Source organism: Cibotium barometz, chromosome 66, assembly GCF_041138505.1.
Source record: "Cibotium barometz isolate CiBa-2024 chromosome 66, ASM4113850v1, whole genome shotgun sequence".
Classification (NCBI taxonomy): Eukaryota; Viridiplantae; Streptophyta; class Polypodiopsida; order Cyatheales; family Cibotiaceae; genus Cibotium; species Cibotium barometz.
Window position 1 is genome coordinate 1,880,531 of NC_141111.1, and position 13,746 is coordinate 1,894,276.

Here is a 13,746-nt window from a genome sequence, read left to right on the forward strand (position 1 = left end):
TGTTTTGCCATGGTTTTTGAATCAATGTGATGAATAAGATTAGTGCCCAAGTGTAGTCCAATTAATTACAGTGCATATTCTTTTTCAGTCTAATCCTTAGTTGGATTAGCAGGTGCATTCTCCTTCATTAATTTCCAGAACTTCTTGTGCATGAGAAGATACTTCATTTGTGTGGCCCAGGTGTGAAATACTTTCCCAAAGAACTTCTCAACATTCATGATAGTGCCTGACGCCATTGCAAAGGTATTATCGAAGTTTGACTCTCGACAATGTCTAATTGGTTATACAAGAGTGGCAATTTGAAAGTTATGTTGCAATTAGTTATGTGATCGCATGAAATTTGCCCTGAAGGCTTCCCAAAACCCAATCAAATGACAAATGACAAATGTTGATACTTGTACAAAGCTACTATACCCAAAGATTTTAGTTTTACTTTCAATTGACCCCAATTTTAACTAATGGATGTGTTTAGCAAGAAAATAGGGTAATTAGTATGACTAGAATTTGGAGGAATCCATTTAGAACTAATCCATTCCATAACCTAAGAAAAATTGGAACATGGATTAGGGGGGACAAGGGTAAAAGCTTTGAGGCCATGGCCTCCAAACTCTTGGTGAAGTGTACCACACTAAAAGGGCCTGTAAACATTCTATACACCATTACCAACCCCAAAAGCTATGTAAGTGATAATAGACATACACCTACAGATATAATTTTGCACCTTCATTTCCTCTCAACAAGTGCATATTTCTATTGGCTCCTTACTCCAAAGGAAGTCTAAACCTATGGTGGAGGGACGTAAAGGATTGGACGGACAGAAAGTTAAAAAGCTAGTATGGAAGAACAACTGACTCAAGACTCCTCAGATGAGTTAGATAATGATGAACCCACTAAGGAAGAGCAGTTCACCAAGCCTTTCCAAAGGTATTAGTGAATAAGCTAGGCCACTACTTTAAAAATGACGACATAAATGCTATCCTCCCTGTAAAATACAAGGACAGCCAAGTCAATGCCATCCTAGATGAAGGGACTAGAGTCAGCATCATTACCAAGCAATGCTAGGAGAGGTAGGGTCAGCCACATCACTTGGCATTACATGAGGAATGTGAGATCTCAGAGTTTGCCTCAGTTCCAAATCTAGAGAAGACTCAAAAAATTAGATGCACATTCTTATAACTATGGAAATCCTCCCAAATGAGAATAGGCACAAGATATGCCACAACAGATGTCACACAAATTGCTTCCATATATATGTTGAGTGTTGCAACAATGCAATGTGCACCAAAATTTGAAGGTGATATCCACGAACAGGAGGTGGTAGATTAAGGTCCAAAAAGATAAAAAAGGGATGACCTATATCTCATCCCATAGAGGAAAAAAATACAATAAGCTTCAATGTGTCCAAGCCATAGACTCCCATGTAGACTTCTGCCACATCAGTGGTGGCAGAAAGAGCTCAATCTTTCTAAAGTACTAGTTAGGTTAATGCAATAGATAGAGATGAACCTACATGATCAAATGACTCTATAAAACTCTCTTGCTCCACAAAGAAGGGCAAGAACAAAGCCTTAGCAGAGGCTAAAAAAGAAGATAAGCATGTCCAACAAGAGAATGCATACACTAATGACCTTAGATAGGTGCCTGAGCATTTTAAAATGTACAATGTGGGTGACTACTTTGTACACTTTGAGAAGACAAAGAGAACCCTTGATGGTAGGGAAGCCTCAAACATCTTACGATGGACAGTACGTCAACATAATAGGACCTGAAGAGGATCCCAAACATGTATACATTGGAAAGGACCTATCTTCAGAAGAAGGAAAAACCTCATTGACACTTATAAAATTCTAGGACTACTTTACTTGAAATATACTGACATGAAGAGCGTACCCCTCGAGGGCGTACACCCTATCTTTAGCAGAAGGAAGAAAAAGACCTCATTGACCTACTCACAGAATCCTAGGACTGCTTTGTTTGAAATATACAGATATGAAGGGCATACAACCAGAGGTGGTCAAACACACTATTCCCATTATGGAAGGCGCACGGCCATCAAGGCATAGGTTATATTAAACGAAGTCAAAATACTCTAGAATGGTCAAGGAAGAAATTGACAAACTCATCGAAGGTAGATTCATTTATAAGATAAGCATATGGAATGGCTACCCCCAATGGTCAAAGTGCCTAAAAAAAATGAAAGATTCATTTATAAGATAAGCATACGGAATGGCTACCCCCAATGGTCAAAGTGCCTTAAAAAAATGAAAGATCCAAGTTTGTGTTAAGCTCAAAAAGGTTAATGTAGCCATAGTGAAGGACCATTACTCATCATGTGCTAGAACAAGTAGCAGGTAAGGAGGCCTACAGCTTTCTTGATGGGATCTTGGGCTATAATGAAGTGGAAATAGACCCGAATGATCTACATAAGATTACATTTTCCATAGAGTGGAACACCTCTACATGGGTGGAAGCATGGTTAGGTGGTACCAAAAAGTGGTGTCATTGACACTCCTTTTCTAGTGATTTTAAGGGTGGTTTGAGGACATTTTTCAAGATTTCATAAAAAAATTATTGTCTTTGTTTTTTTCCTCCCACATCTTCTTTTCCCATAACAGCTTCACGAGCCAATGGCCCACATCGTTCTCTCCTTTCCCGCTTGTGATTCGAATGACATGCTCTCTGAAAAAAGTTAATGTCTTTGTTTTTTTCCCTCCCACGTCTTCTTGTCCTATAATAGCTTTCCTCTCCTTTCTCGCTCTGAAAAAAGTTAATGTCTTTGTTTTTTTCCCTCCCACGTCTTCTTGTCCTATAATAGCTTTCCTCTCCTTTCTCGCTTGTGATTTGAATGAGATGCTCTCTCTCTCTCTCTCTCTCTCTCTCTCTCTCTCTCTCTCTCTCTCTCTCTCTCTCTCTCTCTCAGCACACATTGAGGCTTTGGATAGTAGGTTGCCTCTGAAACATGCTCTAATCACGTCTTTCTAGGCCGATACTTGGAGGAGATGGATTTTTAGCTGCTTGGGCATAGCATCATAGCCATCAAGATGAAAGTTCTCAACATGATGTTGAAAGTGCCCAACATGAAGCTGAAAATGTTCGACATGACAGGGGACATGATTAGAGTTTTCAGCTGGATGCACAACTAATAGTCAGTTCAACATGAGGAGATGGATTTTTAGCTGCTTGGGCATAGCATCATAGCCATCAAGATGAAAGTTCTCAACATGAAGATGAAAGTGCCCAACATGAAGTTGAAAATGTTCGACATGACAGGGGACATTATCAGAGTTTTCAGTTGGATGCACAACTAATAGTCAGTTCAAATGATATTAGGCAACAACAGAGAGCGAAGAGCAATGTTAAGGGTATTGAACCATTGTACATTGATGATAGGAGGAAAAAGAAGATTTGTAAAGTTATGGCTAGTTGTTGGCTTCAACAAATAGAGGGCATTAACCCAAAAACTCAAAAAGAGATTTTTAAGGAGCTCGTACAACATTCTAATTTGAGGGATTTGCAACCTGATGCATTAAACTATGATCGAGGATTTATGGCAAACATTCGAAGCACATTGTCTCACAGGTGAAAAGACCCAAATCAAAGAATGAACTTTTCTTGAAGAGATCGATGCTATTGACCCTGCTTAATGGTGAAGGATTTAATGGTGACAGTAGTGTAGTCAAGAATCTGTAAGCATGGCAAAGGCAGAAAAATTTCTAGGTGTCCATAAGAGAAATCTAAGTGTGCAAATTCTCGACTAGACTTGGAAGATAATGGAGTGTTACCCTTGGAAACATGCCAAAGACAGCCACACCTCAGTAACATAATCACACATGAGATCAAAGACTTGGTGTTTGACTAATGGGCGTCAGAGACGTGTGTATCTCCAAGCAAAAAAGATGTTTGTCATAAGAGGATTGGGCAACAAGCTATTCTCAAGCATCTGATCCACTTGCTCGATGAGCCTTAAGTACCTATCACTTTCTTTAATGGTTTTTGTTAGCATTTCCCAAAGGGTAATGCTATTGGGAACATTGGAGTGTTGGTTTGTAATGGAGTTTGTAAATTCATGTGGAGACAAATGTTGAGGTCAACTGACATCATCAAAAGTCTTTCATTTACTAATTTTGTGGGTCTTTTACTTTGAGATTCTCTATTGTGATGTTTCGCCCAATGTACATTTGCATTGCCATATTTTGAATATAGAATGACCCCTTAGTTGAATGACAGTTGTTGCCTTCCTCACCCTCATGTAGTTTCTTCTCCATGTTTTATTTTCTATCATTATGTTTTTTGCTTTCAGTACACTCAATGCTCTAGTGCTCCTTGCGCCTCTTGTTCTTATTACAATCTAAACTACTTGAAATTACTTATATAGTAGTTGTTCTTACAATCTAGACTACCCACAAGCACTTTTGAGAAGCACTTTAGTGTCTTTTTAGTGTGTTTATATGCTTAAAGCAGTGAAAAAGCACTTAAGAGTTTGATAAATAGCTTTCAAGGAGCACATAAGGGTTTTTTTCTATTGTTATATACTTATAGCGGTCCAAAAGCACTTTTGAGATTGAAAAGAAGTCAACAAGAACTTTTTAGTTTAAAAAGTGCTTTGAGAAGCACACAAGTGTTTTTTGCTATTGCTAAAACACTTTTTAAGATTGTAAAAGTGATGTTCAAAAGTCATAAGTGGTTTTGAGATTGAAAAAATGCTTTTCAAAAGTCATTAGTGGTTTTAAGATTGGAAAAGTGCTTATCAAAAGTCATCAGTGGTTTTTATTATGTTTTTCTTGTAGAGAAAAGCACTTTTGAGAGGCACATAAGTGTTAAAACAGTTTACAAGAACTTTCTGAGATTTGCAAAGTGCTTTTTAGAAGACATAAGTGATTTTTATTATGTAGATCTACCAGAAAAAGAACTTTTCATCTTAAAACAAGCACTTTTAAGTAGCACTTTTCATCTTAAATCAAGCACTTTTGAGAAGCCCATAAGTGTTTTGTGCTATTGTTGTCTGCTACTAAAAGTGTTAAAAGCACTCCAAAAAGCACTTTTTGAGATTTGAGGCTTCTCTAAAACAAGTGTTTTATGTTGTTGTTATCAGCTATTTATTGTCTCAAATGCCATTTGTTTTGTTTTCCCATATTGTAATGGTTGTTTTATGCTTTAAGCTCTCTCATGACTAAAAATTTCTCCTTCATGTAGGCGGAGCTATTCAAGAGATTTAAGTCAACCTATCCCCATCTCGTTGAGATACTTTGAGGGGCTGAAGCCCTATTTCATATGACAATTGAAAGAAAGATATACTTGTTGCTGCATAGCTCATGTGTAAATGATGTTTCTCAAGGATGCTTTCAATTATATGTGTCAAAGGCTTCATGATAGAACTTGCATATGTACCTGCTCTCTTTATGTCAAGAGTGTGGGAAATTTTACCTGTGCAGTAGGTCATTCTCTTTACAGTGGCGTCACATCTATTTGGGAGTCTTTGCTTTACACAAAAGTTGATGATTCTGCGTTTCATGATAGAAAATGTATTTTTGGAGCGTGTTCTCATTGTGAAACAAAAAAGCTGGCTTTGCGCCGACGACTGGAAATTGTATCACTTTCTTTATAGAAGGCCTAATTTGCATGTCCTTATTATGCAAAAATTCCCTATTGCATTGCGCTTCCAATATGCTCTATGCTAAACTCTACTCACCCTTACCTTCTGTCTCCCAACCTTAGTTGTCTCGTATCTTACAAGATGGTGGAATTCAAGTATCTCTCGTCCACCCTATACAAGGAGACAAATAAGCATGTTGAATGACTAGAGAGGATGGGACTAAAGAAATTCACGGAGCTACCTTGGGAAGAGCTCCAGCACACTTTCAGAGCTGCGACGAGTAGCTCGAGAAATCGAATGTCATCACACTACCCTCAGGTGAGAAGAAAGAATTTGACTCTCTATATATTGTAGAGAGGGAGAGTGAAGACTGAAAAAGGAAGTGGAGGCAAATACACCTATAAGAGTGACTAGAGGCAAAGGTGGGAAGATGATAATAAACAAGTTGAACATCCTTTGATAACAGCTAATGTTGACCTCAAAAAGAAAGCAAATCAGATGGAGGCTATGAAAAAGGCACATGCGGAGGAAGTACAGTCCAAGGATAAAATGCTTGAAGACTTCTAAAGCTGGGCCAAAAGAGAAAAAAGGGCAAGGGAGGACCTGTAGAGAAAAGTCCAAAGAGAAATGGGCCAAAAAAGTATGTGTCTACAAGGAGACTGCCCTTAAGTGTATGCAAAATATGGTCCAGAAGACGACACAACAGAGGCGGTGCCATGAGGCTTTCTAACTGGGACGACATTGCAAAATTCATGAGCCAGTTGGAAGTGCATAAGGCGGCAAGACAGGGCTAGAGCAGCTCTCCCAGGCAGCACGACATCTGGATAAGGTAGAAGCCCCTCCCTTGGATCCAAAGCCATGCAGGGAAGCACTAGGCTCTTATCACTCATGGATCTAGGTGAGAAGGCAACAACTCACTTAAAGAGCAATACTGCTAGTGCCCCTCACCAATGGAGTCACCTAGCAGACAAAGAAAGGGGGTGCCAGGGTCAAAACCATTAGGCATACCGCCCTATGGGTAGAAATGGAGTTGGGGTAGGAGAAGAGGGCCAAGAGAGCCAAAATAAGCCGTTTTTGAAGATGGTTTGGCCACCACCCAAACTGACTCGTTGTGCAACAAACTATTATGGTTTGACCCTTCTTATTTTGTAACAAACTTGTAACAATTTCTTGGAAATGGGGAGTACCCAGATGGATGTAAACAGTAAAGAGGGAATTATTTGGATATGTGTGGATTAGAAGGTAAGGAATTTAGGGGATAGTTGAGTACAATGTGGATGAGTTGAGCCTTTGCCATTGTACTGCATTATATTGTTCAAGCTATTTACAGGGGTTGGTCTCTAACTTATCTCTACTTTGATGTGCATTGTTTTGTCTATTCTGCATCCATTCCATGTTAAGTGCATTCTTGTTTGGATGTGAACTTTAGTTCGGAATCATGATGGGCCTAGGAACTAACCTGCATATGCAGACACGATTAACTCCCCTAGATTAAGCAGACGGGTAGCTCAACGTGCCAGTGTTGGCTTATTGCATTGGGCACATATGCATTAGTTGTCGCTCTTCAGAAGCTGACTAGGTGGTCTGGAACCACGTAAGTGCCGGATCTTGACTAGATACCGACATGGACCATATATTTGGCCTTAATATCCACCACCTATGGGGATGCCTCTCTATATCATATTGAGGTAAGTCTTAGATCTTGAGTTGGTGAGTGAAGGGTCTGGGTCGTCTCTATGTGTCTCGGATATGTAGGTTGAGTGTTTAGTTTGGCCAAAAAGAAGTTAGAGGGGCGCTCACTCAAGGGGGATGTCTAGCTTTGTCCTAATCTATGTGTTATGAGACTCACAGGCAACACTAAAAGGTAAGTAAGACTAGGAAAGATTATTTATATGTAAAAGGTTGCATATAAATAAGGTTCAGAGGATTTCAAATAGAAAACACCTAAGCAATGGTTAATAGGCATTAGAGTTAAAGTAAAAAGGGAAGTAGATGGTGCACAATGGAAGCCCAAGGGACACAAGGGGTAGTTGAAGAGGCATTGGACAAGGAAAAGACAATGTCTAGGCAATGAAAGATCAAGGGACTGAAGTTGGAAGGTCATGCACCACTTAGGCCTATATAACCATGAGGTAAGGGACTATTTGGGATATGGTTGGGTGGAGAATCAAGGTTATATTCTTATAAGTCCTCAAGCTTGTAATGCAAGGAGCATTACATTGGTATCAGAGCTAGCATTGACTCTTCATGCTTCTCTCGATGAACACAACGAATGGATAAGTTATCCTTTGCTCTTTTTAGTAAGAGGATACGGTGCTTTTCTTCATCTTTTGCTATATTATTTTGATTGAAAGCATGAGTAGCCATACCCATATTTTTGGCACTGATGATATGGTTTCTCTTTGTAAAAACAAAGGAAAGTTTGAAGTTTTGCTTATCAAAACTTTGCAATCCATGTGTAGTCTCTTGGGCAAAAGATGGAAGAAATTTTGCTTTTCAAGAGCAAGGATTAAAAAAAAAGAGTCTCTGTAGACGCTCTTTTTAGTTGTCCTAAATTGAGAATGAAGGAAACTTAAGTATGAATCCCCAATTATCATGTTGTTGCTCGCGATGTCATCAATTAGGCCAAACATGATTGATCCAACATTGGAGATCCATAATCTGCACTACTATTGTTCATCTTGTGGATGACACTGAGTTCGTGTTGGTGTGTGAAGCTCAGTCTTATGTGGAAAGCAACGCCAACGATCTTAATCATCTCGATCAAGCAAATCCAGTAGGGATGATCGGGCAATAGCACCATCAAGGATGATTTATAACCAAAGGCCATCCACCGGCATAGCAACGTCGACGGTGCATATAGGCCATGAGAAGAGGAAGAGTCTCTCTCTCTCTCTCTCTCTCTCTCTCTCTCTTCTATGAATAGCATTCTTTGCCGTTATCTCCAACAAGACCAGATTCGTGTGTGTTGTTAGGCTCTTCCAGACGAGAGAGAGAGAGAGAGAGAGAGCCCCCAACTAATGTTGCATGCCTCAAGTGATGTCTCTATTAGACCTTCGGCGAGAGAGAGCTGATGGTTCTTTGGGGTGAGAAAGAGACGATGAGCACGCACCTAATTGAAGAGACCAAACACATATACACAAAAGATGCCAAAAAAAAATCAAGCTAATTGATTTTGTTTTTAATTTTGAAAATTTACTATTTTCGCACTCTTATGATGCAAGCGTCACAAACCTTTGAAATAGCTTATATCATGCAGCACCAATTAATTAATTCATGGAGAAAACATTTTGGGTGCTTATGATATATGTACGAGACGATGCCCTGAAGCACTATGGCGGTCGCCTCCAAAATCCTGAGGAAATGCCAAGCTCGGCTGCTCGTCGGCAGCAACACTACCACATCGATCGTGGCCCGCTCTTCCAGCCTAGCCCCCGTCGACCCGGTCCCTCATGTACGGGATGCTCCGCGACGCGTCCTGCGGTCGTTGGGGAAACAGAGCTCAGTGCTGCCCCACTTCCAGAGAGACGCCATCGCTTTCCGCCGTCTCATCGAGGAGCGCAGGTGGGACGCCAAGCTGGAGGACGTCCTTCGGTCTTCCGACATCCCCCTCTCCGACGGCCTTGTCGTGGAGGTAATCAAGGCTCTCTCCGAAGCCAAGCTGGCCCTCCGCTTCTTCATCTGGATCGCCCATCAGAAGCACCCCCACTTCCAACCCTCCGCCAACGCTATCGGCGTCCTCTCCCGGAGATGGTGCCATCAGAAGCAGTTCGACGCCTTTCTGAGAACACTAGACATCACACGAGACGGGCTCCAATCCATGACCCCAGGTTCGTTTCTGATCTTGCTAACGGGGTATGGATGGGCTGGAATGGCGGTCAAGGCTGTGGAAACCCTAGAAACCATGAAGACCCTAGGTGCTGGCCCCGATGCTTCTCACTTCCTGTGCGTTCTGAATATCCTGGAGCGAGAGAAACTTTTTGATGACGTGCCTAGGGTTCACGAGCACATGCTGGAAGCTGGATTCTGCCCCGATGCTGAGACTTACAACAAACTTATCACAGGACTGTGCATTGCTGGCCAGAAAGAGGAAGCCCTGAGGCTCCTGGAAGAAATGAGGGCAAGGGGTCTCCGGCCGGAGGTAGAAACCTACAGAATCATCCTCTCTATGTTCAGCAAAGCCAACAGAGTTTTGGAGGTTCTTAAGATCTTCAGTGAGCTTCTCAATGATGGCATTGAACCAGATGCCAAGGCATGCAATGCTCTCATTAAAGCTCTGTGTGTGGATGGGAAATCACGGGAAGCCCTTGAGGTGTTGGACTTGATGTTAGGGATGGGTTTAAATCCTAATCTGGTCAGCCTTACCATGGTGATTGATGGGCTCTTTAATTTGGGGGAGGTGGACAAAGTTTTTTCCCTTTGGGAAAAACTGAACGAGAACTCTACCCCCACCATAACATTTCAAGACAGGCTTGTGATGGAACTCTGCAATGTGGGCAAACTGACTGAGGCTGATAAGGTTTTCGAGGAACTAAAAAAGAAACATGTTGTGCCATCAAAAAATGTATATGATGCATTCATCAATGGGCTATGCAAGACAGGAAACTTCAGCAAGGCTTGTGAATGTCTGCTAGAGATGCCAGAAAAGCTAGGGAAACCTGACATGGAGACATGCAGTGTGGTATTGAGTGGACTTTACAAAAATAGCAACATGGCTGTTGCAGACAGGGTTCTCCATCACATGATACACGATGGATCCATTGCCGCTTCTGCTGTTTACCACACAGTTTTGGCTGGGTTTTGTGGGGCAGGTGACTATGAGGGGCTCCAGAAAGCTGTAATCTGCATAATAAAGAGCTGCCATTTTGACCGTGGGAAATTTCACTCAGCGATAAGTAGTTTGGGCAAGGATGCTGAGGCTGCAAGGTTGTTACGCAAAATGATCAAAGAATGCAATGCTCTTGATGTTTCTTTGTGTGACCATTTTCCAGATGATCTAATAAAAGAGGATTTTCTAAGTAAAGAGGTTGAAGCCGGTGCTGAGTATGTTCATGCAGCTGCATGTTGAATATGTGGGGTTCACACCACATCGACAAGTTTTCAAGGAGGTTCATTGAATGACTGCAGTTCTGTATGTTGTCTGCAGCTAGGAAGTGTTGTAGAAAATGGGACAACACAGCTTGAAAAAGAAATGGTGGCCCATGACAGCAATGTGCAAGACATATAAGTTTGATATCAACTTCAGAAAGTAATTGTTAAAATGGCTGGTGATGTCAGAGGCTGCAATCAAGGCAAATGGATGTAATTTTTTAGCTACCTTATCTAATACAACGGTGACTGAGGTTCCCTGTACCACTCTCGAGTGCTGACAGAACGCTGATTGATGATCCCTCTTTAATCGCATGCTCACATGAATATGCAGCATTCAAGGTGTCTCTCAAGATAGATGTAAAAGTAGCCAGCCTCTGTTATTGATAACAGGCTTTTAACTTTGTGGATGGCTTTCAGAACTGCACTATTTTTCTTGATATGACTGAGTTTTATCCTCATTTGAAGGTACTACACTGAATTTGGGCATGATCGCTTGCCAAGCTTCATGCAAATATAAAAATCCGGCTGTTTTTGTTATTATTTAATATGTGAGCCCTTAGCTTTTAGTAATGGCTTCAGTGGACAGAGAGTTTTTTGGAAGAGAAAAATTGAATTATCAAATGTGATCAATTTTGCTCTTGTGGCCAGCTAGCGTTTGCAGTTCAAACTGGGAAGGGACAATGGTCTTCTAAACTGTACTCCTAAGGATAGTGCCCACCGTCAGTTGGTATCCTTTTATATAATATGCTGTTGGCATTATCATGTCATCCATGTATTCTCAATGACAAGCATGTAGATTTGTAGGTTAAGATACGTCTCAACAAGTAGGTTGAGGGTGACGCATCTTCAAAGCTCAAGGTGGAAGCACAGTAGTGCTTGTATTTTAGCATCTAGGGTTAGTCACACATCAGGACTGAGTGGGTACTATATGTTGAAATATGCCCTAGTAGGATGGGGCCAAATGGACCTTGTACATGTGAAAGGGATCAAATCCTTTAGCTTGTAGGTGAAGCTTCCTTAGCACCTAGTTTTGAGCAAAACCTCTTGGTTGATGAAACCACTAGGTGGCATTTGGTTTGTAAAAAAACTATAAAAGGGCACTTGCCTATGAACTAATACATCAAGTTCTATTTGCCCACATCGTGTGTGTATTTGTATTCATTATGCTATTTGAATCAACTCTTAGCTTTGAGCTTCCCTAGCTCACATGCATTCTCAACCAGTTCTTTAACATGGTATCTAGAGCCAAGTTATGAGGGAAGGATGTTTTTAAGTAGGTGATTTCATTTATAGCCTTCTTTCCCACAAAGCTCCAAAATTCCAGCAGTACCCACAGCTAGTGGAGGAGTGATTGCTCCCCCCTTGCTCCACTAGAGCTCACATCGTTTTGTGGGCTTCTTCTACACCTCAAGGCGAACTGGACTGCACCATCAACTGCACTGATCTGGCTGCCATCACCGAATTCCTCTGAGATGAGGATGCACTCTTATGTGCTCCAGCTCTCCCTAAGAGGGCTTGCCCAATAGTCTTTCCATTGAGGAGAGCAGTGACAACCAATTGGGAGTATGATGTAGAGAGCTTTGAAAGAAGAGAGAGTTGCATCGATTATGGCACATTGGTCGAATAGGGGGCCACAATGAGTGAAAAAAAGAAATGTATTAATTAGTGAAGGAGATGCTTTTCCAAGGTCCTTTGGATTAAATTTAGAGGTGGGAAAAAAGTGGTGTAAAGTTATTGTGGTGTTATGGACCCGACGGTTATCCTCTATCTCCCTTTGTGTCTTCGTTTCACCTCTGCATGCAAGAAAATCGTTGTTGCTGCGTTGGGAGCGTCACACAAAATATCAAATCGTAGCCTTGTTTCGTTCCCAACACACAAAACAATCAATCGCCTTTTTTTTTCCTTCTCACGCATCTCACGATACAGAAAAAATATCGTGCGAATGAAATATTTGCAGCGCATATATCTCTCTCTCTCTCTCTCTATGCTAGAGATGCCAGACACAACCACTACCTCTCGCTCCTCCCGTCCTCTAAACATGGCTGTCTCCCTCTGCGAGAGATGGCTTCTTGGGATGCATTTTTTCTTCCATAGGAATTTTTTAAACAATTTTTAAAAAATAACTATGGAGCTGGAGTTTCCATTGATGCATTCGATTGTCGCCTGTGATTTTCACAGGCGAGTAGTAGCGAGTAGGCAATAGTAGGATTCCCACAATATGTTACATCTTGTTCTTTTTTTCTTGAGAGCTAGAGAGGGCCATAATAATTAATAAAGCTAATTATAGATTTTTTTACATTATCCCTTACTAATAAGCGCTCATGAGTTACTTATTCTTTACATGTTCCATACCGTAAGTATAAGCCTAGCCTCCAATTACATACGAACCGCATTATGACATTTTGGGACTAAAACAAAGATTTCCAAGACAGAAAGTCACATTGAGTAAGGTTTTACAAATGGCAATTACAAGGGTTGATAAGCTCGTGGGTCCTTTTTTTTTTGGGGGGGGGTGTGTGTGTTCCAACTGGGTGGTGATAATGGTTGTTATTTTGAGGGTTTACTTTGAGTGGGGTAGATGGGTGGATTTTGAGGCCAGGGGGTTTGGGTGGGGGGACAAAGGGAAATGGGGAAGTTGTAGTAGCAAGATGGGTGTTAGGGAAAAAGCATGTATATGCACGTGTTGCCCTTTTCCCCACCCAAAACCCACCTAACCAAAACACCACCTTCCCTCCCCACCCCAAAACACACACATACTCTCACTTTTCCTTAGTTTCTCTTTTTATTCCATTAACCAATTTTTAGGCATAGATAATTTGGTAGCATTTTTATACATTGACACATCTAAGAGGTGGAAATATAACATGCTATGGATTGTCTTATCCTACATTGGTTTTATTTGAGTCCTCCCAATTAAGGAATTCACTAAATGGGGGAATATTTACCTTTCATAGGAAGAGTCTTATTCTTGAAATGAAAATCATATAAAAGGGGCACATTAAGTAGTCTACTAGGGGGACTTCCCAAGTAAGGAAGAGATAAAATAAAACATGCAAGCACAA

The 13,746-nt window shown here is 41.1% G+C and overlaps 1 protein-coding gene across 1 annotated transcript; it reads left to right on the forward strand.

Moving 5' to 3' along the window:
- Nucleotides 1-8,874: 8,874 nt before the first annotated feature.
- On the forward strand, nucleotides 8,875-11,254 carry LOC147602665 (uncharacterized). The gene has a single exon (XM_086797533.1). The coding sequence runs from the start codon at nucleotides 8,928-8,930 to the stop codon at nucleotides 10,659-10,661; it is 1,734 nt and encodes a 577-aa protein (XP_086653659.1). The 5' UTR covers nucleotides 8,875-8,927; the 3' UTR covers nucleotides 10,662-11,254.
- The last annotated feature ends 2,492 nt before the right edge of the window (nucleotides 11,255-13,746 follow it).

What these genes read in the sequence shown, in the direction of transcription:
- LOC147602665 (XM_086797533.1), top strand. Translation starts at nt 8,928, where the DNA reads ATGGCGGTCGCCTCCAAAATCCTGAGGAAATGCCAAGCTCGGCTGCTC.